General features: G+C 53.3%; 1 protein-coding gene across 3 annotated transcripts; it reads right to left on the reverse strand.

Moving 5' to 3' along the window:
* Positions 1 to 9,643: 9,643 nt before the first annotated feature.
* On the reverse strand, positions 9,644 to 25,104 carry KCNK17 (potassium two pore domain channel subfamily K member 17). Of its 3 annotated transcripts, XM_021937216.2 has the most exons (6): positions 24,617 to 25,104; positions 21,555 to 21,669; positions 15,117 to 15,277; positions 14,579 to 14,753; positions 12,701 to 12,708; positions 10,993 to 11,175 (listed from the first exon to the last, which is right to left on the reverse strand). In XM_021937216.2, exons 1-6 carry the CDS (start codon positions 25,064 to 25,066, stop codon positions 11,092 to 11,094), a joined length of 993 nt encoding a protein of 330 aa, XP_021792908.1. In that variant the 5' UTR covers positions 25,067 to 25,104; the 3' UTR covers positions 10,993 to 11,091. The 3 variants fall into 3 exon arrangements, with proteins under 3 accessions (XP_009203325.1, XP_003897615.1, XP_021792908.1); XM_009205061.4 differs by lacking the exons at positions 10,993 to 11,175; positions 12,701 to 12,708 and adding an exon at positions 9,644 to 10,279 and having other exon boundaries at positions 24,617 to 25,098; XM_003897566.5 differs by lacking the exons at positions 10,993 to 11,175; positions 12,701 to 12,708 and adding an exon at positions 9,644 to 10,389 and having other exon boundaries at positions 24,617 to 25,096.
* Between the last annotated feature and the right edge of the window lie 50 nt (positions 25,105 to 25,154).

Here is a 25,154-nt window from a genome sequence, read left to right on the forward strand (position 1 = left end):
TTGGGAGGTCCAGACTTTAGGCAGACAAAGAACTTCAGAGAATCACATTTGCATTCCTACAACAGGAAGAAAGAAGGGCTGAAATGGTATGGATGCCCCTCCCTTTAAGGACAATCCCCAGTGTTTGTACACACAACTGCTGACTACATCCTGTTGTAAAAGCTGTGCCCATTCTCCCTTCCTTACATAGTCATAACATTTAATAATAGCATTAACTGGTCATAGAGCAGCTCAACTGATGACTGCATTTTACAGCCTCCTGTAGAGCTAGATGTGGTCATGTGACTAAGTTCTAGCCGGTAGAATGTGAATAGATACCATATTTACAGCTACTATTTGTGACCTCCCAGGGAAGAAATATGATCTTCCTTTCCTTTTCCCCCTGTCTGGGATGTGGGTGTGATGGCAGGAGTGGCAGCAGCCATCCTACATGATGAGATGAAGGTCTTATATTGAGAATGATAGACCAACAAGATACAAGGGCCATACACTCTTATGCTACATTAGAAACAAATTCGTTTCTCCTTTACTTAGGCTGCTACTATTTTGGGTGTCTCTGTTTTAGTAGCCAAACCAATATCCCATCTAATACACAACCCATCAGTCACTATTTATCATAAGGTGACACTGCCTCAGGGGAGCCTGGGAAATGTGATCTTTATTCTGGGAAGCCATGTGCCCAGTTGATGACTAGGGGGAACATCATTAATGAGGAAGTGCACATACCCAAGCAAAACCCCAGTCCCAGCCACCGAAGGAATAATAGCAACAGTCACTGTGGGTACTTACGGGAGGCTGGGCACTGTGCTGGCCACTTCACCTCCATGTCCTCATTGAATCTGCACAGCTACTCTGAGGACAAGTATTAGAATCTCAATTTTAAAAATAGGGAGACCGGGCCGGGCGTGGTGGCTCAAGCCTGTAATCCCAGCACTTTGGGAGGCCGAGGCGGGTGGATCACGAGGTCAGGAGATCGAGACTATCCTGGCTAACATGGTGAAATCCCGTCTCTACTAAAAATACAAAAAACTAGCCGGGCGTGGTGGCGGGCGCCTGTAGTCTCAGCTACTTGGGAGGCTGAGGCGGGAGAATGGCGTGAACCCGGGAGGCGGAGCTTGCAGTGAGCCGAGATCACGCCACTGCACTCCAGCCTGGGAGACACAGCGAGACTCCGTCTCAAAAAAAAAAAAAACAAAAAACATAGGGAGACCGGCCAGGTGTGGTGGCTCACGCCTGTAATCTCAGCACTCTGGGAGGCTGAGGTGGGCAGATCACCTGAGGTTGGGAGTTCAAGACCAGCCTGGCTAACATGGAGAAACCCCGTCTCTACTAAAAATACAAAAATTAGCCGGATGTGGTGGTGCATGCCTGTAATCCCAGCTACTTGGGAGGCCGAGGCAGGAGAATCACTTGAACCCGGAAGGCGGAGGTTGCAGTGAGCAGAGATCACGCCATTGCACTCACTCCAGCCTGGGCAACAGAGAGAATCTCCGTCTCAAAAAAAAAAAAAAAAGTAAGGAGACTGAGGCCCAAGAGTTTAAGAGACTGACCAAGGTCACACAGCTCCTAGGAGTGGAACTGGGATTCAGAGAGGTCTGTCTAGGTCTGTTCATCTCCTAAACCAATGGTTCTCCAAGCATGCTTCCTGGGCCAGCAGGATCAGCATGAAAACTTGTTAGAAAAGCAAATTACCTTAGAAATCAGATACTTGGGGTGGGGCCAGCGATGTGCGATTGAATAAGCCCTCCAAGTGATACAGGTGCATACTCAGCTTGAGAGCCACTGCTCCAAGCCAAACCGAAAAATGGTGCACATGACTTCACCTCCTCTCTCCCCAGACAAACCCAACCAAGAAGAATAATCTAACCATGACCAGATCTAGACCTCGGTTCACCTGCCGGCCCTGCCCTGGAACTTAGCTTAACTTAAACAAGCAGGGTCTCCTCTGGGTTGGATGAGACCTCCCTCCTCCCTACCAAGGGTAGGCAGAGAGATCATGGCCCCAGGCCCCAGATGGAGTTCTGGGGTGAAAACAGGAGATTCACACAATCTTGGAATCAAGCCCTTTGGGCATCTATTTCCTGTTGGATGCATGAATTTTGGGTGTCACTCATATTCTCTCTCTCTCCTTCTCCCTCCCTCCATTCTCCCAGTCCCAGGACACTACTGCCCAAGCATAGTTGGTTTCGAGGCAGTGGGAGTTTGTGACATAGGCTTGGGTGGGATGGGGAGTTTGGTCATTTCTGCTTCCTTCTCCGGGCAGGAGGTGATGACATGATGACTCAGGTTTATTGATGTCTAAGGCAGACCATTTTCTGAGCTCTTTCCATGCATTAACACGTTTATCCTAGCAATGCTGTGTGGGAGGTACTATTACCATCCCCAAGTTAGAGGTGGATAATCCGAGGCACCAACAGGTTAAGCACCTTTCCACAGTCTGTCACACAGCAGCGAGCGGAGGAGCTGAGCTCTGAACATAACATGGCTCTATTGTCTGTGCTCTTAGCCGCTGAGCTTTTTAGCCTCTAAATAATAGCTAATGCATTCATAGTTTTTTTTTTTTTTTTTTTTTTTAACATTCCAGGTACTGTTGTAATTGCTTTACATATTTAAAAAAGTCGGGGAGTGGTATTCTTACCATCACAAGAAGTTAGGAATTTCCAGCAGAGCTTTGGTATTGGTGGATCAAACATTTGTGGTTTGGGTTACTTTTTAGTGACTTGTGTGTGCCTGTGTGTGTGTGTGTGTGTGTGTGTGCATGCAAGCATCTCACCAGGAGAAGTGGGGAAGGCGAGGCCAGAGGTTGTTGCTCTCCCTGTGGTGTCATGTTCTAAAACGAGCTCACACATCACACTTGTGGTTCCTGGGGAAAAAAATAAAATAATCTCCACTACCAGTCAAAACAACAATATTTGTGCAGCTCCGGTAATAACCGCTGGAACCTTCCTCCCTTCTGGCTTGCAGACAGTGCCTTGCCCTCAGCTCACTCTTACTCCCAGGCTCCCTGCAGACTTCTTCCCACGAAGCTCATGTTCTTGGGCTCACAGTGGTCTCCTGGTGGCTCACCTGTCCTCAAAGTGTTCCAGATGGCTTTGGCCTCCACTTTGGGTAGGACTCAGGACTTGAGAATGCAATGCCACCATGTCATTGGTCTCTCTTTATTTGACCTGTGTGATGCCAGACTCCGTGGTTCTCCTTCTACCCCTGTGATGGAGTGTTCTGTGTCTCTTCCTCTTCCCCAAGTTCAATTGTTTCCTTCTCTTTCTTCCTTTCTTTTCCATTTCCCTTTCCCTTTCCTTCCCTTCTCTTCCCTGTCTTTGGCACTCCTTCTGTCCCACCTCATTCCAACTCCACTGCCTAGCTCTTGAGGTTCTTTTACCTGGCCTACCCTCCCTCCTCTCTACCTGCTGATCAGGGATCAGTTCAGGTTCTCATACTTTGACCCAGCATTTCCTGATGCCTCCAGGCTGACTGTATCACCTCCCCTTCTGACCACCTATGGCTCTCCAGCACTGAGTCAGCCCCACTAGCTCAAGCAGTTGAACATTTGAATCACTCTCAACTTACTTGGCATTCATTTAAACATTTATTGTGCACCCACCATTACAAGGCCTGCCTTCTCCTCTGCATGAAAAACTCCTACACATACTTCAAAGCTCACCCAGATGTAACCTCCTCCTGCCTTGGCTTCCCTCTTCCATAGCTGAGTGGGTGTTCCTGTCTGCCCTCATGCCTCCTGTATGTCACAGGAATGGTTGACACATATGTACCAGATGCTGACAGTGTCCTGCCTGCTCTGCACCCACCATGCTCATGTACGTTGCAGGTTTCCAATACACAAATGCTGGGGAGTTAACACCATCCTACTCCAAGTGATGAGGAATGGGATTTGGGGAATATAAGCCCCAGCCTCTCTACCCCCTCAGAGCGGACAACTATAAGCCATGCTCTATGCAGGCTTGCAGAGGTCTCCAGTGGTAAGGAGCGCACCTGCCCACAGCGGTCACCTGCTCATTAATGCTGTCTGCATTGCTTCCCTTGTCTTCTTTTGTTTTAATTCCATGCTTCTTGGAATCACTTCCCAAATAAACTATTTGCAGCCAGATCCTGTCCCAGGATCTGCTTCTGGGGAATTCAAATGGAGAAGACAAATCGTATAGAACTTGCACTGTGCCAGACACTACGTTCTTGATTTACATTAACTCATTTCGTCCACACAACAGCTTTCCATATAAGGCAGATACCGCTATTAACATTTCTACTTCATATTTGAGGAAATTGAGGCATAAGGAGGCTCAGTAGGAGGCACAAGTGTCCCACTTTCGTGGAAATAAGGGGGTTCCTTGGAGATGGTACTTTCTCAGGACAGTGTGAGGATGAGAGGAAAGATGAAATGAGTTGGTCACCCAAGGTGAAGTGATTTGCCAAGGTCACACAGGAGTGGGGGTGGCAGGCCTGGGACTGAACCTGGGCCCACCAGCACAACAAGGACTGCACTGCTTGGTGGGGCCTTTTACATGAATCTGCTTCCCTATTAGATGGCAGGGATCGTGTTTTATCCATTTCTGTGTCTCTAAGTTTTGCACTGAGGAGTCAGACATTGGGGATATAGGGAATAGATGAGTTAAACACAGCCCCTGCACCTAGGGAGCACCTAGTCAGATGGGGGAGGCACTGTTTCTGATGCCATGAAGCCCCCAGACTGATGAAGGAGTTCCTTGTGGGGAACATGGTCTGTCCCTTCCTGCCCAACTTCTCTGCAGGACTGACAACACAGCTTGAGGGAGCTTCTGTTCCTTTCCTTGTTCCACTGTCCCCACAGGCAAGGGTGACAGGGTCTTCCTGGCCTCCTGCCTGGGTCTCTACCCTCTTGCCATCACTCAGAGCAAGTCACTCCCTAGGCAAGGTGGCTGAATTGATTCTTCCATGGTTTTAATTCAGTACTTTGAGCCCCACTCCCCCAGCGGGCTGCAGGGAAAGAGTAAAAGATTGATGAACTGGGTGTCGGGATCAGTCCTGTCCTTGCTGGGCACAGATGGCACTTTCCAAGGGCCCGTTGAAGAGCATGTAATGAAGAAACTATGTGTGGAGTGTGGGCAGGTCCATGTGCGTGAGACAGTAGGACTCCCAGGGATCAGCCACAGCCGGGAGTCGCTACTACCCTGGGGCCGAAGGACAAGGGTGATGCTATGACTTCACCCAGCTGATGCCATGACCCTGGGAGTGCAGTCACTCCCAAAGCCAGGGCCCGCAGCGAGAGGGCTCACACAACCCTAACTTCTCTCTCCTCCTACCTTCCATCATGGCCCCTCTCAGGCCTGATCAAACTTCCGTTAAAGACGGAAGGAGCCTGGTGACCCAGAGCATGGAGTTCAGGGGTTCGGAGAAAGTCAGAATGTGGATGGAGAGAGGGAACCAAGACAGAGTAACAACTAGAGAGTGGTGCTGAGGACTCACGCCCACCCCTCTGCTCTGGCCCCAAGCCCCCAGGCCAATAGCCTGACCCTGAGAGGCCTCGGCCAGTGGGCTGGTTGGGAGCTGCCCCCTCCAAAACAGAGCTTTGAAAAATATATTCCTTCCATCCCCACATCATTTCCTGCCCCTCCCAAGTCCACTGGAGGCTAAAAGGCAGGCAGGTCCAAGAGGACTTCTTGGAGGAAAAGGTACAGTTGGGCTTCATAAGCTTCCTGATGAAAAAGGGCAAAGGAGGAGAAACTTGAGACCAAGAGGAAGAAAAGAAGGAGGGGCACAAATATTTTTGAGCCCTATTAAGTATAAGGTAGGACATGGATGCTTTCTCATCTGTTACCAACTCCCCCACCTCCCTTCCTCCACACTTATCAAAACAATCCTGAGGTTGGTATCAGGATTTTCATTTTATGGATGGGGAGACTGAGGCTCAGAGAGGTTATGTGACTTCTCAGATGTCACACAGCAAGGGGTAGAGTCAGAATATAGACATACATCTACCTGAGTCCAGGAAAGAATACATGAGGGTCTATAAAGATGCGGAAAGGTTGGAGTGTGGGCAAAAGCTGAACAGGGTCCTAAACCCATGGGGAAGCAGTGGGCAGAGGGTTCCGTCTGCGGCTCTTGGGAGGGGTCTGGATGGCTTTGTATTCACGCTTCTGGACGATGTGCTGGTGGGGTGTAGGGAGTGGGTCACAGGGTGGGAGGTACCCAACTCTGGTTGCTTTTCGTGCTGCCAGGCTGTGGGCTGATGCGGGGTCCCGGACAGGTTGAGAGAGGTTTTGTGATTGGAGTGGGGCAGGGACTGAAAAGCTTGGGGAAAGTCCCCAGGGATGGGCTGAGAAGACCTTGGGGAAGGGTGGGGCTCTCTCCTTGGCCCCAAAGGATGATTTTAGTTGGGGGTGAGTTTTGGCTGGTAAGGGGCAAAGGAGGGTCGGGAGATGCAGGATCCAGCCGTGTCTCCTGGGGATTGGGAGAGAGCATCGGTGAGGCTGGAGGCTGGGAGCAGCACTGTGTGTGGGTGGCTGGGGGACAGACAGTGGAATGGGAGGCCTGGGGACCTGGTCTCCCCGCCCCCCGGGGATACCCAGTGTGGGTGGAGACCAGCACTGTGTGTGGTTTAGGGAGGGTGGAGGAAGGGGGGCCAGTGGGGCCTACTTCAGGGCAGCACACTCCAGGCCTGGAGCCCAGGGGTGCGGCTGGGTGAGGTAAGGGCCGATGGAACTGGAGATGGGAGTCTCAGCATAGCTGTCGTCCCCGATGTGAAGGTCCTCTGGCTTCCAGGGAGTCAAGTCCTTTTGTCTGGTCTGGCCCTTCCCCCAGCCAGGCCTTCAGCATTGGCGAGGCCATGAGCTAGGGGCTCAGGGCCTGGGGAATTTTGTGCAGATTTTCTCTTTTCTTTGCCTCCAGATCCTGTGAGTGTGTGCGTACGTTATCTGAGAGAGAGAGAGAGACAGATACGGAGACACGAGAAAGAGAGACTTCCTTCCTTGTATCCAAATGCTTAACACAGGCCCAGGAGGATTGAGATGGGTGGGGTTGGGAACTGCTCTTCTGAAACATGTTTATTAAAACAATCCAGTCCAAGGCTGAGGGAGTAGAAGTAGTAAGATGCAGACTCCCTGATGCCAGCCCCCTTTTACAGGTGAGGAAACTGAGGCACAGAAAGGGGAGTGGCTGGTCGAGATCACACAGGGCTTAAAGGAAGAAAGTCCCTGCCACCCAGGCAAGGGGAATTTATCCCTTGCAGAGGGCCAGCGGCAACTCCTGTGACAACCCACAGGAACGGGTGGCTACCTTTGGCCTTAACATCCACTGAGGACCTGTTTCCCCATGATCAAACAGCATTACAAATAATAGTTCTTTTCTTATAGAGTTGATAGGAGGAGTAAATCACTTACTACAAGTAAAGAGTTTAGAACAGTGCCTGGCACATAATAAGCATTTAATAAATGCTAACAATAAATAATAACAACAATAATAAATAATGATGATAAGGATAAAAGATGCCGCTGTTTTAAAGTGATGTTGAGTCTGATTTTGCCTCACCGGTCAGAGAGGGCAGAGAGAGGTGGCCCCTGGGGCCAGAGGTCTGCCTGCTCCTGGCATGGTGGGACCTGCAGTGGTCAGTCCCTGGGCCCTACATTTGCACACTGGACACTCACTTCCCAGTTTCTGCCTTGAGGCTCCCTGTGAGTCACACGTGTCCACTTGCCTTATCCTGGCCAGCAGAGCAATACTATCAGCCTGGGAGCCCCCCAAGGGCAGGGCCCCATCCTGCGTCACCACTTGCTCAGCCCGCCTGCCTGGCCAGCCCTGAGAGGGGGTCAGCCAAGGCGCTGCCTGCCTCATAGCCACCGGGCCCCAGAGCATCTGCTTTCCTCCTGTTCTTGTCCACTCAGCCTGGCTAGGAATGATGATGACAGCTGACACGCACGTGGCGCCTCCTCAAGGCTGACATACACACTTCTCAGTCCTTTGGGTGCACAGTCACTCATCTCGTTCCTGCAGATCGAAGCTGCTCTTATCTCCATTTTGCAGAGGAAACAAATTGCAGATGCAAGATTTGCCCAGGGTCACAGAGCTGGCAAGTGGTGGAACCAGGATTTCAACATAGGCAGGCTGGTTCCAAACTCAGCACCCTTAAGGGCCACGCTCTGAGAGCAGCGCTCTCTCTCCTCCTCCAGGCTTTGGGTGACCTGGCTGAGGTGGCGAGAAGCAAGCAGTTCCTTACTGCAGACTGTGCAACAGCTTTCTTGGGCTGTCTCCCTCATGTTGTCATCACTCCTACCTTCCCTCCCTTGTGCTTGTGGCCTCACTGTCCATTCTGTTCTGTGGTTTCTGAACTGAGGTCTGATACTCTGTTTCTGTACATTTCCCACATCCAGACCTCTCCAGGTGGCTCCCAACACGACTTCTTAACACCTGTCCCTACCCTATTCACCTTTGTCCCCTCCCCACTCCCCCTCCCACCGCCTGGGTGTTGACTTCAGAGTTCCAGCTATTCTTTTCATTGGCTGAGAAGCAGACAAAGAACTGGTCAAGAATGAGCCTTCCTCTGGGCACCCCAGCAGCCCAGGTTGGTTCCTTCTGGGGCAAGCATTTCTGAGCATGAGGGTGGGTGTGGGCATGGGAGTGAAGGCTTTCTGGGAGAATCCAGTGGGGCCAGGCATGAGGACAAAGAGGTCTGAGGTGAGATCGAGTTGGGACCACAGTGACGAAGCCAACACACTGGCCTGCTCCTTGCTCCCAGGAGGAACAGTTTTGAATTGCTAGGTCCTCCTTCTGGAGTGTGTTAAGTACAAAGCATGCCACTTCCACACTTCGGCAATCTCTTCCTCCCCTCCGTTTTCCTCTGTCCAGCCTGTGGGCCTTAGGAAGTGGGCATAGGCCCTGTTGTTTACTCTCTGGTGCTGCCCCTGGGTCTGGCCTTCGTCCACGCGAGGCCAGGATGGATGGCGCAAGTGAGATGGTGTAACGGCCTTTACTCCTTTCTTGGCCAAAGGGTTGACTCTGACCCAGTTCCAAGATGGTCACAGGGAGGGGCCACATGGAACTCCCTGGGTCCCTGGGATGCCACCTGCAAGATGGGTGGAGGGAATGGAATCACAGGTGCCCACTGAGGCCAAGAGCCCAGCTGCCCCAGGTGACCTCAGGTGTTAGCTGGTACTGCCAGGAGCTCTGGCTGTGCTTATACGTATGTATGGTGGGAACCACTGTGTTATGTGCTGTCTTAGTAGCAACCCTCGGTAACACTCTGTAAACAGAAGTAGCCTTTGCAAACTCTACCCGGCTTTGCAAACCGTTGTGGGAACCTTCAAATGCAGTGGGGCAGGGTGAGTCAGGAGGAGTCCATTGGCTTGCCCCTGGCTTTTCTGTGGTATGAATGAGCCACAGAGTAAGGATTCAGCAGCTGGACTGAGACCAGCCGCCTGCTGGCTGTATCGGCCCTGAGAGTTATCGGCAAATCTTTACCAAGTTTACCTGGTGGCTCTCTGAAGGTGTAGGGGGCTGGCAGTCCAGCCTTCAATCCATTCTTGCCACCAGCCCTGGACAAACTCACCTGGGGAGAAGGTAGTTTCTCTCTGTGTAGGTTCCAGTCTCAGATGCTGCCTTTGTCTCTGGGTATACTCAGAATTAGGTTTGGTTATGAATGACAGAAAAACCCAAATAATGGTGTTTTATATAAGATGTTTATTTCTCTCTCACATAAAGGAGGTCGGGTGATATTCCGTCTAGGTTTGTTAGGCTGGCTCTGTGATCATCAGTGATACAGACTCTTCCTATCTTATTGTGCCATCAATCTCAAACATTGCCTCTACTTCATGGTGCTGTATGGCTGCCGGAGCTCCAGCCACCATATCGGCATTGCAGCCAGCTAAAGGAAGGAAGTGGGGAAGAAGGGCATGCCTCCCCTGACCTGAAAGTCACATCCCACGTCACCCAGGACATGTCTCTGTATATCCTATAGGCAGAATTAATCATATAGCTGCACATAGCCTCCAGGGTGGATGGAAAATGTAGTCTTTAGTTTGGGTGGACATGTGCCAAGCCTAAAATCAGGGGTCTTGCTACTGAGGAGGATGACCAAACAAAGAATGGAGTATAACTAGCTGTCCTTGCAACAGCCTGCAGCCTGAGCAGAAGGTTCCAGATGCCGTATGATTCCCATAGGTCCCTCTGGATAGCATTCTTGCTGTGGGGAGTGGGCCTCTGGCTCCCGGTCGGGGCCCAGTCTCCAGCTTTGGGACTTGAAGTCTTCCTTGGAGCTGTGGTGGTAGCAGGAACATACCCTTCCTGGAGTCTCCAGCTGGGAGAGGATGAGTTTGATGATTAAGGCCAGCCATGCCATCCCAAAGAGGATCCACAGGGACACCACGTTCTTGTACCACAGTGGATACCTCCGGGAGGGGTTCATCCCTGGGGAAGAGGCGAGGTCAGAGGATGGAGGCCTGGGAAAGTCAGGACCACATTCCCCAAACAGAAACAGAGATACCTGGTTTGATTCATATAAGCAAGTTGAGGGGTCAGTGGGACAGAACATGGAGATTCCTAGCCTCATGGTCACCTGCAAAGGATTCCAGAAAGCCTCCCTGGATTGGCACTTGGGTTTAGGAGCTACATTTCCTCTTTGTCTTTCTGAGGGAATCTGTTTATGCTCCATCCCAGCAGTTCTCAAAGTGTGGCCCCTGGGGCCGGCAGCATCAGCATCCCTGAGAGCTTGTTGGAAATGCAGATGATGGGGCCCCTACCCCAGACCTACTGGATCAGGAACCCTGGGCATAGGCCCAGCAATCTGTATTGTTTTGTTTTGTTTTGTTTTGTTTTGCAGACAGAGTCTCACTCTTGTTGCCCAGGCTGGAGTGCAATGGCGCGATCTCGGCTCACTGCAACCTCCGCCTCCCAGGTTCAAGCGATTCTCCTGCCTCAGCCTCCCAAGTAGCTGAGATTACAGGCACCTGCCACCATGATTGGTGAATTTTTTGTATTTTAGTAGAAATGGGGTTTCACCATTATTGCCCAGGCTGGTCTCAAACTCCTGAGCTCAGGCAATCCGCCTGCCTCAGCCTCCCAAAGTGCTAGGATTACAGGTGTGAGCCACCGTGCCGGGCCAGCAATCTGTTATTTTAACAAGCCTCCAGAGGATTTCAATGTCCGCTCTAGTATTTGCCAGTCTCTGTTTGGTTTTCTTGTATCTGAAAGGAGGTAGCTTGTTGGAGCCACGGGATTTGGGAAGAACACTGGAATATGTTGGGAACCACCGGAATATATTTCCTGACTCGGTTCTTCAGTCACCTGTCTGAACCTCCTTCACCTGTGAGATGGGGAATACGACTGTGCCTCCTTGGCTTTTAGGATGAAGTCGAAATCCTCAAGGCCCTCTGCCCGCTTCTGCAGCACACCTCTGCCCTCTGACTGCCTGGTCATTCTGGTCTTTTTCCCGTTGCCCTCTCTATCATTCTTCCTGCCTCTGGGCCTTTGTACTTATGGCCTCTCAGTTCCAAATGCTCTTCATTTTCCATTTTTCTTGGCCTGGTTACCTTTCCTCATCCTGCAGACCTCAGTTCAGACATTCCTCCCTACAGACCACATTGGGTTCCTCTGTTACACGTGCTGCTCTCATGGCCTATGTGTGTCTGCTGGGAAAGTTACTTCCTCATCTGTAAAATGGAGACAGTAAGAGTCCTCCTCCTATGACTGTTGGGAGGATCACACGGGCTGATGCAGCTCAAGTGCTCAGAATGGTGCCTGGCACATAACAGGTGCCCAAGACCTATAGATGGTTGCTGGTTTCACTCACCACCAGACGCCCCCAACGAAGTTGGTGCTGGGTAAGTATGGCCGAGAGAGGGGACGGATGGGAGCTGCTGTGAGTCTTAGATAAATCTTGCCAAGGATTTGCTCTATCATTTAGTTCCCTCCCTGGAGGTCTGTGTTGCCTCCCTCATCAGATTGGAATCATTCAAAGGGTAGAGATCTCCCCTCCTATTTCTTTGTCATCCTTTTCTGTCGTTGCTCCCTGTACCATGCCTCTCTTTACTCCTCATCCTGTCCTGCTGGCCCCAAGACAGCCTCTCTCTCTAGGTCCCCCAAGGCTGGGCCCCTCTCTAGGACCCCCACATGGGGATGAGGCTGCCACCTGGGAGCTGACCTCTGCTGCCTGGCAGGAGCTGGGATTGGATTAGGCTGATTGGGTTATGGGGCCATGATTCCGCTGATGGTCCCAAATGAGATCAGGTGGTGAGCCAGCTTTCTGGCCCTGCCACCCGCCAGCTTGGCTTGCTCCTGGAGACAGAGTGGAGGAGGTGCTCTTCTCCCCATTTTATTTTATTTTTTTAAGCTGAAATCATAAGTGGCAGGAGACCTGGCAGCTGGCAAGGCGCTCAACTGAGCTGCAAATGCAATTGGGAGGCTTGAGGGCTATGGGGCCGGGGAGGAGCAGCCGGCTGGGACCTGGGGGTGGCTCTGGCCACAGCCTTCAGGCAGAGGAGTGGCTATGAAGACAGTGCTTCTTGTGGCTGCTGATGCAGGGACGTGAACACCCAGTAGCCAAGTGGTGGACCTTAGTATCCCCATCCAAGAAAGGGGTTGTCCCTGTTACTGGAGGACAAGGAGAGCTGAGAGGTTTGAGGAATAGGCATGGAAGACTCTGAAACATGGGTGGTGTGAAGGGCCCAGGCTTGGGAATTTATCCTACACTTGCCCTGACTCACTTGCTCTATGACCTTATGCAACTCCCTTCCCTCCTCCAGGCCTCAGTGTCTCCGTCTATATAAGGCGGATCCCTTGAAGGTAAAGCAGTTGGGGCTTTCATTGTGGTGACCTGCTACGAGGCACTGCCATGACTGCAGAGGGGCCCAGGAGGTAGCAAGTCTCCAGAGATGTGGTGAAGGGGCAACTCTGACCACTGCAGTGGCTGCTGGACAGGAGTGCTCTTGCCCATCCTTGTTCCAGGCCCGGGCAGTCCCTCTGGGCTTAAAGTCTGGACTGGGTCTCCTCAGTCAGATTGTGTTGGTAGGAGGGGGGTTACAGATTTTGGACTTTATCCTAAAACTATGGGAAAACAATGAAGGTCTTCAGAGGAGTTGGGCAGGTGACTTCACAGCCTTTGTAATTTTTAAGGTCATAAGAGCCAACAGGGGACAAGGAGAGAGGCTGCACAAGCCCATGGGTGCCATCCTTATTATGCTCTGTGTAAGTAGCAAAACTATAGGATTGTGCAGTGCCCAACCTGTGCAGCTATATGCAACAACCCTGCCTGGACTAGGGAAATGGCAGAGTGGAGATAGAGAAGAAATGACAGATCTAAGAATCATACTCTGAGCTGCGAGGGTGCAGGTACGGCCCTTGGAGCTACTGGGCTCAGCTGCCCTGAGACACATCTCTCTACTCTGAGGGTAAAGGTGGGAGCATGACCCAGTTGGAAGAAATCTTCCCAAGAATTTCCTTCCAGAGCAACAGACCTCCTAGGATAAGGGAGGATAACGGAGATCAAGAAGGGGGCAGTGTGAGGCCCCAACACCTGACCCCTCTTCCTGGGAACCTTGCAAACAGGCTAGACAGCACTGAGGAGCTCTAGGGATTGCCTCATTTTATAGGCAGGAACACTGAGGCCCAGAGAGGAGACATTTTAGGTGGTCTGGAAAGAGTATGAATTTTGGAGTCAAATAGATAAAGATTCATATCTTACTAGCTGTGCAATCTCAGGCAGATGGCTCAGCCTCTCTGAGCTTCAGCTTCCTCCTCGGTAAAATGGGGGTGACAATTGTTGCTGTAGGTTGCCTGAGGAGTTAGTTGACTGTTACTTTGGTAAAACTTCATTCTTCCAGGCTGGGTTCTGTCGCTGAAGGAGTGAAGAAGGGCAAGGCCTCCTCCCCGCGTTAGGGTCCGGGATCAGAGGGAGGGCACGAAGCCCCTCAAGGCTAGCGCGGTGGTGGTGCCAGCGGCACTTTCAGGGACAGGAAGGGGCGGTGATGAGGCTGAGCTGGGGCGCGGCCACTCCCTCATGGCGCAGCACGTCCCTCCACTGCCACCTGCTGGGCATCGGCCTCAGCCTGATTACACAAGGCTGCTGGCTTCTGGGGCCCGTGTAGTACCACTGATTAAACCCACCCTGGGTCCACTGATCATGAGACCCTTTCTTGCTGGCACTCAGAATCTGCCTGCCAACTGTTTTCCCACAGGGCTCTGGGGAGGCTGGGGTTCCAGGAGTCTCCCAGACCCTACTGCCTGATCCGCGGGTACTGTGGCCTCCAGTCCAGGAGCAGTAGGACGGACTGGCGTTCCCTGGGGAGAGAGTGAAGTGGGGAAGGGAGAGCCTGGGGCAAGCATGGACCAGGGAGGGAGGCCGGGACTCCCGTCATGTGGGGCCTTCTAAGCACAACAGGGGGGCCCGCGGACCTGTCAGACCTCTCTGCGTTGGTCACGAAGGGCCGGAGCGACCTCAGCCCCGTCACACAACAAAGGCGGGTAGGACAGTGTCTCCGGATTTTGGGCCTAAAAGCCCCCACATGGCGTGCACACAGCAGGTGCGCCAGCTGCGGGAGCAGATGAGTGAGAGGAGTAGGCAGCCGTATGTCCCCGCCAGCCCACCGCCGGGAACTCTCACCAATAACGTAGTCGCCAAAGCCCACGGTGCTGAGGGTAATGAAGGCGAAGTAGAAGCCCTCCATGTAGCTCCAGCCCTCCATGTGGGAGAACAGCAGGGGTGGCAGCAGCAGGAAGAGCAGGAGGCCAGAGAGAAGGGCGCCAGAGCCGGCCAGCCACCGCGCCTTGCCCGGGTCCTGTGGGTACAACAGTGTCCCCAGGCCTCCTGTGGCCTTTACCCCACGCATGGGAGCCGAGGGAGCTGGAGGCAGGCCAGAGCTCTCCCCAGTAAGAAGGGGGCTCTTCACATGGTCCGTAGTCTCCAAGTTCCCTGCCTGGAGCCTGTGCCTCATGTCCTTCCTGTCTGTCCAGTCCCACCCCGCTTCCACCACTAATGTCCTTTTTCACTGAGGACTCTATTCTGACCAGTGACCCCCAATCCCATCACAACCCCACCAGTAACCCCTGCTCCCACCTCTTCTCATTAGTAACCCCAATTCCCACCGCAGCCCCTCATTCTAGAAGTGACCCATCCCCACCCCGTCCAGCAGCCCCCTCACCTGCCAGGTGCCCCCCAGCCTGCTGGAGCAGTAGTTTACTCCCTGCTGCATGAGATGCCCCAGTCGGTTGAGCACCACGAGGTTCAACGGGATCCCCACAAGGGCAAAGAAGATGCAGAAGAGGCGGGCGGCCATCGTGTTGGGGCTCAGGTTGCCATAACCTGAGGTGAGAGGGGGCACTCAGGGGACCTTTCCAGCCCAGCCCTGTCCACTCACCACCACAGCCCCACTCCTGGGCCCAACCCCCAGGACCCTCATTCTAACCACTGCAGATGTGGGCAGCTGATACTTGCCAAGGCCCTCCTTTTCTGTGCTGAGCACTGTGCAGGGCACCCTGTACATTCATTCCCTCAGTGCACCCTCGAACTATCCTTCCAAATCAGAATTATGTGCCATATTTTCCAGGCCAGAGAAGCTCTAGGAGGCTAAGCTGCATGCATGAGCTCAAACCCACCAAATGTGAGTCTCCTCTTCCTCTCTTCATGTCCTTCCTCTCTGGGTGGGCAGAGGGATGCTGGAGGGGGCAGAGCCTCCTGCTGTTGCACTCTCAGGATCTACTGCGCCATTCAGGCTGAGGCTGCGCTGTCTCCACGCGGCTCCCAGCCCTGCTTGGGCACAGTGGGGCACTGAAGCTGGTCATCCCTGCCCAGTGCAGCACTCCTCTTGCAACCTTTGCTCTGGGATCCCCATGGCCTGGCCCAGACTTTCTCACAGCCGCACTGCAGTGAGCAGCTCTTCCCACTCCAGTCTCCTTTCTTCCCTCTCTCCTTTCACAGGTATCAGGGCTGCTTGCAGTCTGAGACTTTTGCCATTAATTCCTGTTTCTTCTCTTTTATCCTTCAAAGGCTCCCCTCAATATATCTTTTGTGCATCTAATTCTGTCTTGATATCTGATTCCTGGAGGACCCAAACTAGCACAACGGGGCTCCCTCATAAACCTCAGTGGGAGGCAGGGACAGACGGTAAGTCATCAGCTGCCTAGGGGAGGAGGTAGAAGTTGGTGGGGAGGGTCTCTGATCATCAAGATAGGGAGGGGGAAAGCTAGGGAAGGAAAAGATGTTCACAAAAGATTCTATCCATCTGGACATTCTTTTCTCCTCCAGCTCTGCCTCCACCCTTCTTGATCACCACCACAGTCTTGTCTTGCAAACCTGATTAGATCATCGAGTCTCCTGTCTGCTGGGGAAAGTCCAAGCTCTCGTCCAGCCTTTCTCTGAGACTCGTCTGGTGCCCCCACTTCCCCAGCTCCAGCCACATTGCTGGCCTGCAGAACTCTCCAGGTCCACTCGTGCCTCTGCACCTTTGACCACAATGCTTCCTCTATGAAGAGTGTCTCCCCTCCTTGCCCACATAAATATAAATGACCCTTCTAGTCCTTGACTCTCCAGTGCAGCTGCTCCTCATCCAGGGCCCCCTCCAGCACTGTCCCTTGCACTGTGTGAGAAAGATTTGTTTCCATGTCTGCCTCTTCCAAGTATGTCAAATATATGCTCTGAGCCCCTCAAGAGCAGGGACTGGGTCTTTTTTTTTTTTTTTTTTTTTTTTTAAGACGTAGTCTCGCTCTCTTGACCAGGCTGGAGTGCACTGGCACAATCTTGACTCACTGCAACCTCTGCCTCCTGGGTTCAAGCTGTTCTGCCTCAGCCTCCTGAGTAGCTGGGATTACAGGCATGGGCCACCACGCCCGGCTAATTTTTGTATTTTTAGTATAGACAGGGTTTTGCCATGTTGGCCAGGCAGGTCTCGAGCTCTGACCTCAGGTGATCTGCCCGCCTTGGTCTCCCAAAGTGCTGGGATTACAGGCGTGCGCCTCCACACCCGGCCTGGGACTGGTTCTTAATCATGATATTCTCAGCAAGTGGCAAAGGATCTGACCCTTAATAGGTGCTCTTCACTATATGTGTGTTGACTGCATAAAGAATGGGTGAATGAATGAATGAGGAAATTTCAAAAATGAAGGTATCAGTAAATGAACAAATGCCTCTCATTCTGCCTCCTATCACTGCCTAACATTCTTGCTTGCCCAGATGGGGTCACTGTGCCCACACATCCTACACTTGTCTGTACTATATTGAAACCAGTGTTTACATCCACCTCCATCTTACTGAGGGGTCTTAAGAGAGGCCAAAGTATGTAAAAGTCCAGAGCATGTGCTTTGGAGTCTGGTGCACCTCCTAGGTTTGGATCTCAGCTCAGCTTCTTGCAGGCTGTGGGACCTTGGGCAAGTGGCTCGATCTTTCTTTCTTTCTTTTTTCTTTTTTTTGAGACGGAGTCTTGCTCTGTCGCCAGGCTGGAGTGCAGTGGTGCGATCTCGGCTCATTGCAACCTCTGACTCCCTAGTTCAAGCGATTCTCCTGCCTCAGCCTCCCGAGTAGCTGGGATTACAGGCACGTGCCACCACGCCCAGCTAATTTTGGATTTTTAGTAAAGATGGGGTTTCACCATGTTGGCCAGGATGGTCTCAATCTCCTGACCTCGTGATCCGCCTGCCTCGGCCTCCCAAAGTGCTGGGATTACAGGTGTGAGCCACTGCACCCAGCTTTCTTTTTTCTTTTCTTTTTTTCTTTTTCTCTTCCCTTCTCTTCTCTTCTGATCTCTTCTCCTTCCTTCCTCCCTCCCTCCCTCCATTCCTTCCTTCCTTCCTTCCTTCCCTCCCTCCCTCCTTCCTTTCCTCCCTCCCTCTTTTCTTTCTTTTCTTTCTTTCTTTCTTTTCTTTTGGCTTGACCTTTCTGAACGCTACTTCCTCCTGTAAAATGGGGATGCTGACATCCACCTATAGTGGGGGGTAACGATGAAATGAGGAATTGAGATACACTGTAGAAGGGAATGCGAGCCTGCAAGCATCCGGTATATACAAGGTGCTAAATGTCTGTTAAATAAATGAATGATGGAACTCCAGTGAACTGGCTTCCGGTCTGAGGACTTCAGAAGCCTCTTGAGTCTCCATCTACCTCCCCCTCTGGCCTTTATGGGTTTCCTCTTCTAAAGGAGAGAGTTCTTTCTGCAGGCATCTAGGGCAAGGTAAACCTACTTTCCACCCACCTCTCCGCCTGCCTCCTCACCAACCTCTCCTCCTCCAGCTGTAGGTCCTGCCAAGTTCCTCTCTTCCTGTTTTTTTTTCCCCATTCAGTTTTCACCAGTGGGATGGGGACACTAAGATTCCAGCTCTGAAAGGAGCCCCATAGAGGCCTACAGCATTCTCAGCTGACATTAAATGGTTTTTTTTCCACCCCATTATTCTCAGCCATCCCTCAGGTCAGCAAAATCAGTGGATGTCAATGATCCTACCTGTTGAACACTGGGTAGCCACAGCCCCACCCAATCCACCTCTCACTCCAGCATGTCTCCTGTCACCTTGCATCTTGCTGGGATCTCTAGGCAAAATCCTGCAAGGACCCTACAAGTCTTTCTATGATTGGTCTCCTCTGTACTCTCTCTGAATGCAGTTCCTGTTTCCAACCCTCTCCACCTACCTGGACCTCCTTACTGCTCCCCAAACATACAAGTCACACTCCCACCTCAGGGCATTTGCACTTGCTGGTAGAGGATTCTCTCCTCAGACATCAGCAGTTTGCTCCATTATTTTACTTATGTCTCTGCTTCAATGTTACTGTATCAGCGAGTCCTTGAATGGCCACCCCATCTACAATAGGTGCGCCCATCACTATGAGACTCCTTTAACTAGCTTTACTTTTCTCTAAGCACACCCCACTACCTGATTATTGTCCATGTATCTGTTTAATGTGTGTCCCCTCACACTAGAATGTCAGCTCCCCAAGGGCCAGGACTTGCTAATTTTGGCTACCATTGTATCCTCAACACCAGTGTCTGGCCCACACTAGGTACGCTATTGATTGATTGATTGATTGATTGAGGCAGAATCTTGCTCTATTGCCCAGGTTGGAGTGCAGTGGCACAATCTCAGCTCACTGCAACCTCCGCCTCCCAGGCTCAAGCGATTCTCATGTCTCAGCCTCCCAAATAGCTGGGATTACAGGCATCCGCCACCATGCCTGGCTAATTTTTGTATTTTTAGTAGAGATGGGGTTTCACCATGTTGGCCTGGCTGGTCTCCAACTCCTGGCCTCATGTGATCCACCTGCCTCTGCCTTCCAAAATACTGGGATTACAGGCAAGAGCCACCGTGCCCGGCCTTCAATTTATTTATTGAACAAATGGATGGATGAATGAGAGAACCAATGAGCAAGCCAGGAATGGAGTTCATAGATGAGTGATTTCTGGGCTCAGGGCTGTGTTAGGGCTTGGAAAGTACTACCCTTACAGGGTGCTGGTCCCAGGGTAATGGGGTTGCTGAGGAGGCTGCCCTCCGCTGAGCCTCTCAAAATACCCCTTCTTCCCTTGTGGCATTCCAGATGTACCTCATCTCCCATCTCCCTCTCCTTCTCTCTCCAAATTCCTCCCATGTGTATGTGCATACACATGTGGTCAGCGTCACAGAACCCTCACTCCCCTCCTGTTCACTCCACAATGGCTAGTCAACTCTGTTGCTCATTAGCCGTATGACCTGGAGGAGATGGTGCCCATCTGTGTCCCCATCTGTGACATGAAAATAGGCTGGATGCAGTGGCTTATGCCTGTAATCCCAGCACTTTGGGAGGCCGAGGTGGGTGGATCACTTGAGGTCAGGAGTTTGAGGCTAGCCTGTCCAACATGGTAAAATCTTTCTCTACTAAAATACAAAAATTAGCCGGGCATGTTGGCAGGTGCCTGTAGTCCCAGCTACTCAGGAGGCTGAGGCAGGAGAATCTCTTGAACCCGGGAGGCGGAGGTTTCAGTGAGCTAAGATCATGCCACTGCACTCCAGCCTGGGCGACACAGCGAGACTCTATCTCAAACAATAAAGAAAATAAGACCTATCGTTGGAGGTTGCCGTATGGACAAACTGAAATCTTAAATGTCAAAGTGCCCAGCACAGTGCCTAGTACAAGAAGACCACAGGTGTTTCCTCAGGTGTACTGTGTTGGGGAGGTGGGGCAGGGCCCTCCTCTCTCTGCCCTCCTCACCCTCACAGCTGGTTGAAACTGAGTGGAGAGGAAAGGACAGAGACATAATCTAGGCTAGGGGTGGTAGAGTTGGGAAGAGAGGTGGGAAGAGAGGTAGCAAAACTCTGAATTTGGTGGGTCAAAGTCACAGGCCTGGGGAAGAGTGTGGGAGGTGTGGGGTTTGCAGACTAAAGGACCCCCAAATCTGGGAGGCCTGGCCTATGGTGACTGTGTTTTAAGATCTCCTGCTACCCTGGAACTCAATACATGCCTGGTGAATGCATATTTAATGGAATTCCTTAATGTGGCAGTATTTATTGAGTGGCTGCTGTATGCTGGGCTTTGTAATAGACCCTTGGGGATGTAAAGATGAATCGGTCCATCCTGCCAGTCCTTCAGGGGCTCAGGGCCCCTGGGGTCTGGGGTGCCTCCCAAGCATGCTTGTCTCAAGGACTGCCCAAGCTCCCATGTAGCTCTGAGGTCTGCTTTCAAGAAGTTCTGGCCAATTTAAAACTAGATGGAGAATCCTCTGGGTGCTCTTGCCTTACCCCACCCTGTGGGGAGGCTGGGATATTGGTGTCCTGGAGAGAGGATCCTGGCTGGCCAGGAGCTGGGAGGCCTCAGCCCAAGTCACCGGTGATAACAGCCTGCCACCTGGTGGCAAGTCCTGTGTCATGCAGGGGCTGGGGCAGAAGGATCTGGGTGGCTTGATTTGCATGATCTCCTAGGTTTCAGAGCTGCAGGGATCTAGCCTGCTCTTCTTCTCTGCACAACAGCCCCTCAGCACCCTCCTGAGACAAGCTCTACCTCGGCTCTTCCCCAGGGGAGGGTTACTCCAGGCGTCCCTGTGTGTGGGGAGGATAGCGATGAGGAGTGGAGGAGGCTGTTTGCAAGCTGAAGAGAGGCCTGTGGGAATGGGGTCTGGAGACGAGGAGGTGGGAGGAATGGCCCCCTCCCCCAGGGCTGAGAAGCAGGGGGGTCTAAAGCTCTTTCTTTGGATTTCTACTCCTTCTTCTTTCCTAACTTTCCCCCCACTTCTCCTGACCACCACCCCCGAGGCTCAGTGGTGGGTGGGCTCAGCTGAGGAGACTGGCACCCTTGTTGGGCCCAGAGACATGTTTCTTGCTGTACCGGGAGATTTCTGCGTCCTGAAAGGCCATGTGGGGCAGAAATCCCCTAGGGCAGTGCTTGTCAAACTCCAATGGTGCACATGAATCCCCCAGGGACCTGGGACCTGGGTGAGCTACAGAGGCTGAGTCAGGAGGTCTATAGTGAGGCCTGAGACTGCGCCCAGGTGGTGTCCACGCTGCAGAGCTGGACTGCACTTGGAGTCATGAGGTTCTAGGTAACCCCTCCAAAAGGCAACCAGCCTGCTGCCTCTCAGGGAGCTGCCTCCTTCCCCACCCCCATCCCCCTGGCCCCATCTGGCCCTTACCAATGGTGGTGATGGTGGACACAGAAAAGAAGAAGGAGCCCAGGAGCTCCCAGCGCCCCATGCCGGTGGTGTTGCTGAGGAGGCTGGCCCCGTTTTTGTACGCTTGGACGACATCCTGGGGAAGAGGCTGCAATGACCACCAGAGTCTGTGGGGTGACAGATTTCCTGCACCTCAAAACACACACACACACACACCCACCCCTACACACAGCCCTCACAATTACCCTTCGATCCCAGCCCACCAGGGAAAGGAGGCTCTACCCCTTTCACCAAGGGCTCACCAGGTACAGCTACCAACAGCTACCATGGGGACAGCTCCTTCCCCACCTTACCCAGCGGCTAGGTCAGGTTGGAGTCCTAGTAAACCAACCACTCATTTTCTCCCCTGCTCACTCCCATTCCTGAAACAAACACTAGGCCAGGCATGACGTGTGGTGCTTTTAGGGGACATGACCCCAGCCCTCAGTGATACACAGATAAACCTAATTAACTCTAATATGATGCAGTCAGTGTCACTTTGGGCATTAAGGAGGAAGTGCAGCTACACAATCCAGGGCAAGTTGCTCAACTTCTGTCTGTGCCTCAGCTTCCTTACCTGTAGAATGGTAATACAAATAGTACCTACTTCATAGAGTTGTTGTGAGTGTTAAATAAGGTATTATGTGTAGTCTTAGTACCTGGCACATGGTGTTAGCAGTTGCTATCATCATCATTACTAGGCATATAATGTTGTAGGACTCTGGGGAAGAAGGATGTTCATTCTCATTTGGGTAGGAGCAGAGGCCTCATGGAAGATGTGATGTTTTATCTGGGCCTTCCTTGAGGGTCAGGTAGGATTGCTTCTGGTGGAAGGACGTTTAGGTAGATGGGACAGCAGTGCAGAAGCTGGGAGGTGAGACTGCCTGGGACCTAGATTAAGGAGACTGGTAAGAAGTGATTGAGGCCAAGCTGTGCTTGGCTTTGCCATGCCAGGTATGAAGCGGCAGGTATCATCCAAGGTCACTGAGCAAAGGGGAAGTAGGACCAGGTTCGTGTGCTCTGTGGCAGCTGGCAGTATAGCAGGGGTTGACCAGAGGGGAGAGACTCCTGCAGAGGTGAGTGACAGACGGGCCCTGGCCTGTCTCCTGGCACGGAGTGGTCCAGGAAGAACAGAGAGGAGATATTCAGAAGCCTAGGCATCTGGCCCTATTTAGTATAGGCAGTAAAGGAGATGTTGCAGAGGACTGTGAGGGTGTGTGGACATGGGGCAGACAATCGAGATTTAGGGCAGGCGGAGGAGCAGGGCTGGGAGGAGGAGGACTGCTTGCTCTTGGCCTTGAGGAATTTCAGAAATTGCATGTCCACATCTGGTGCTCAGAAAGAAGATCTGGGCTGGATACCACATCCTTATTACTGGAGACAGCTGAAGCCACAGGAGGGTTGAGGAAGGGGGTGAGGTGGGGGTAGAGGGAGTTGAAGGGAAAGCCCAAAGAGATGACAGCCTGGCTGGGAATCTTGGGAAGCACCCACATCCACAGGTCCACACTGAAGCAGTACTCATGCTGGTTAATAGCTCCAGCTCCTGGCTATGGAGCCATGCATTCGTATGTAACCTCTCTGAGCCTCAGTTTCTTCACCTCTGAAACAGGATGATGAAAACAGTACCCACCTGTGAGGGAGGTGAGCCTGAAACAAGTAAATACGGGTAAAGCACTGGAAACAGTGCTCGGTACACGGTAAGCGCTGCACAGAGGCATTTACTGTTATCACCATCATAGCCATCTCCCTGGGCCCAGGCTGCTTGTAGTTGAAGTTCACCACCTTTGCAAGGTAATGGCAAGCAGCCTCAGCACCAGGACCCAGCAGTCGGGCTGTATTTGCAGAAGTCCGCAGGTGGGGAGCTGGAGGAACCACTTTAGGTCCTTAGTAGAGATAGGCCTGGCCCTGGCTAGCTCCTGACTTCACCGAATCGGCCTAGTCCAAGGGTTCAGAACACCACTTCCGCTCCGCGCTAGGTCCCTTCCTACCCTGGCAAGGTTCCCCGCCACCTTCCGGGGATTGGCTTTGGGCTGGAGACTCTGGATGGATGAGCCACCAGGACTGCAAGGCGGGGCTGGCGTGCAGCTGTCTGGACTCTGGGCTCTTGGACAAAGGGGTGGGGAACCAAGCCAGGGCCCGGGACATCAATGCCTCCGCCAAATCGAGCAGCTGCCAGTCTGGCGTCGCTTCAGTGGGAAGATGCGCCACCCCTAGAACCCTCCCTGGCCTCCTCCGCCCCGCTAGGCCCCACCCTCGAGGAGCCTCTGCTCAGAGTTACCTGGGAGTCCTCCCCTGAACCCCGCCTTCAGCCTTTCCGGGCAGCCGCGCGGCGGCGGCGCGCCCAGTCCTTGTATCCGAAGACTCGGAGTAAAGCGGGTTCAGCCAGAGAGAGGCCCTGCGTCTGCCCTCCTCTCGAACCCGGGTCTGCGCACGTCGAGCCCCCTCTCTGCGTTGCGGGTGGCCCAGGCCAGCACGCCTGGGGCCCATTCCACCCACCCTCCGGGACAAGCGCGCCTTCCCCCAGGCTCCTACCGCCGCGCTCGCGCCCCTGCCGTCCCAGCCCCGAGTTTGCAAACGTGCGCCTGGGTTCTCCCGCTGGAAGCGGCCTTTAGTCCTTCGCCATGGGTCCAGGTGCAACAGACCCCCCAGCAGGCCCAAACGCGCCCTTTCGCGGGTCAGGCCGGGCGGGGCCGGTTACGCGCGCGCCCCCTGCCGTCCTCGTCCTCGCCCCCAAATTGGGATGTGTCCCCAGGCATCTGCCTCCTCACCCGGCCAGCATGCCCTCTCGCTCCCAGGGAGGACTCAGCCCGGCTTCTCTCAGTTCTCTCGCTAGAGCCAGGGCCTTTTCCTCCGAGGTCCTCCAACCCTCTGGTCCCCGCGCAGGAACGCCCACCCCCGTAGTGCCCGCGTCTACGTTCCCGTCGTTTCCCTGACCGGGAAACGCCTGACCAGGGCCTGAGTAGGTCCCCTCGCCCTCGGCCTGTGCACCCCGCGGCCCCCTACGCCATCCCGTCGCGCCCAGGTCGGCCCTGCTCGCCCCTGACCCGGATCAGCGAGTCCAGCGCCGACCGGTCCAGACACGTGAAGTTCTGCAACAGCTCCCACTTGTCGCGCTGGAAGCTGCGGCTGGACTCCTGCGCCGCGCGGCCCTCCAGCGTCCAGAACACGCCGGTGCCCAGCGCCAGGTAAGCCAGGTAGGCGAAGAGCAGGAGCACGGTGCTGGGCACCGCGCAGCCCCAGCCCCTGTCCTCGGGACCCGCCCAGGTTCGCGGTCGGTACATAGCTAGAGAGGCGGGGAGCCGGCGCCGGGAGCGGTGGACTGGGACCTGGTGGGAGGGAAAGGCCAGGCACCCAGCTCGTCTCTCGTCTTGCAAACGCCTGCCAGTGCCCGGTTTCTCCAGGGAGGAGGAGTGCTGGGGAATGGGACAGCCTGGCCCCACCCAGCCCTGGGATCCAATCCCAGGGACAAAAAGAGGCTCTGAGACTGTGGGCATCTGGCCCCGCCTCAAATGTATGCGGGGTGCCCACCCGATAGGCCTAGGCCAGGGAGAAGGAGAAAGCTGCTGGGTGACCGCAGGCGCT

This window comes from Papio anubis, chromosome 6, assembly GCF_008728515.1.
Source record: "Papio anubis isolate 15944 chromosome 6, Panubis1.0, whole genome shotgun sequence".
Classification (NCBI taxonomy): Eukaryota; Metazoa; Chordata; class Mammalia; order Primates; family Cercopithecidae; genus Papio; species Papio anubis.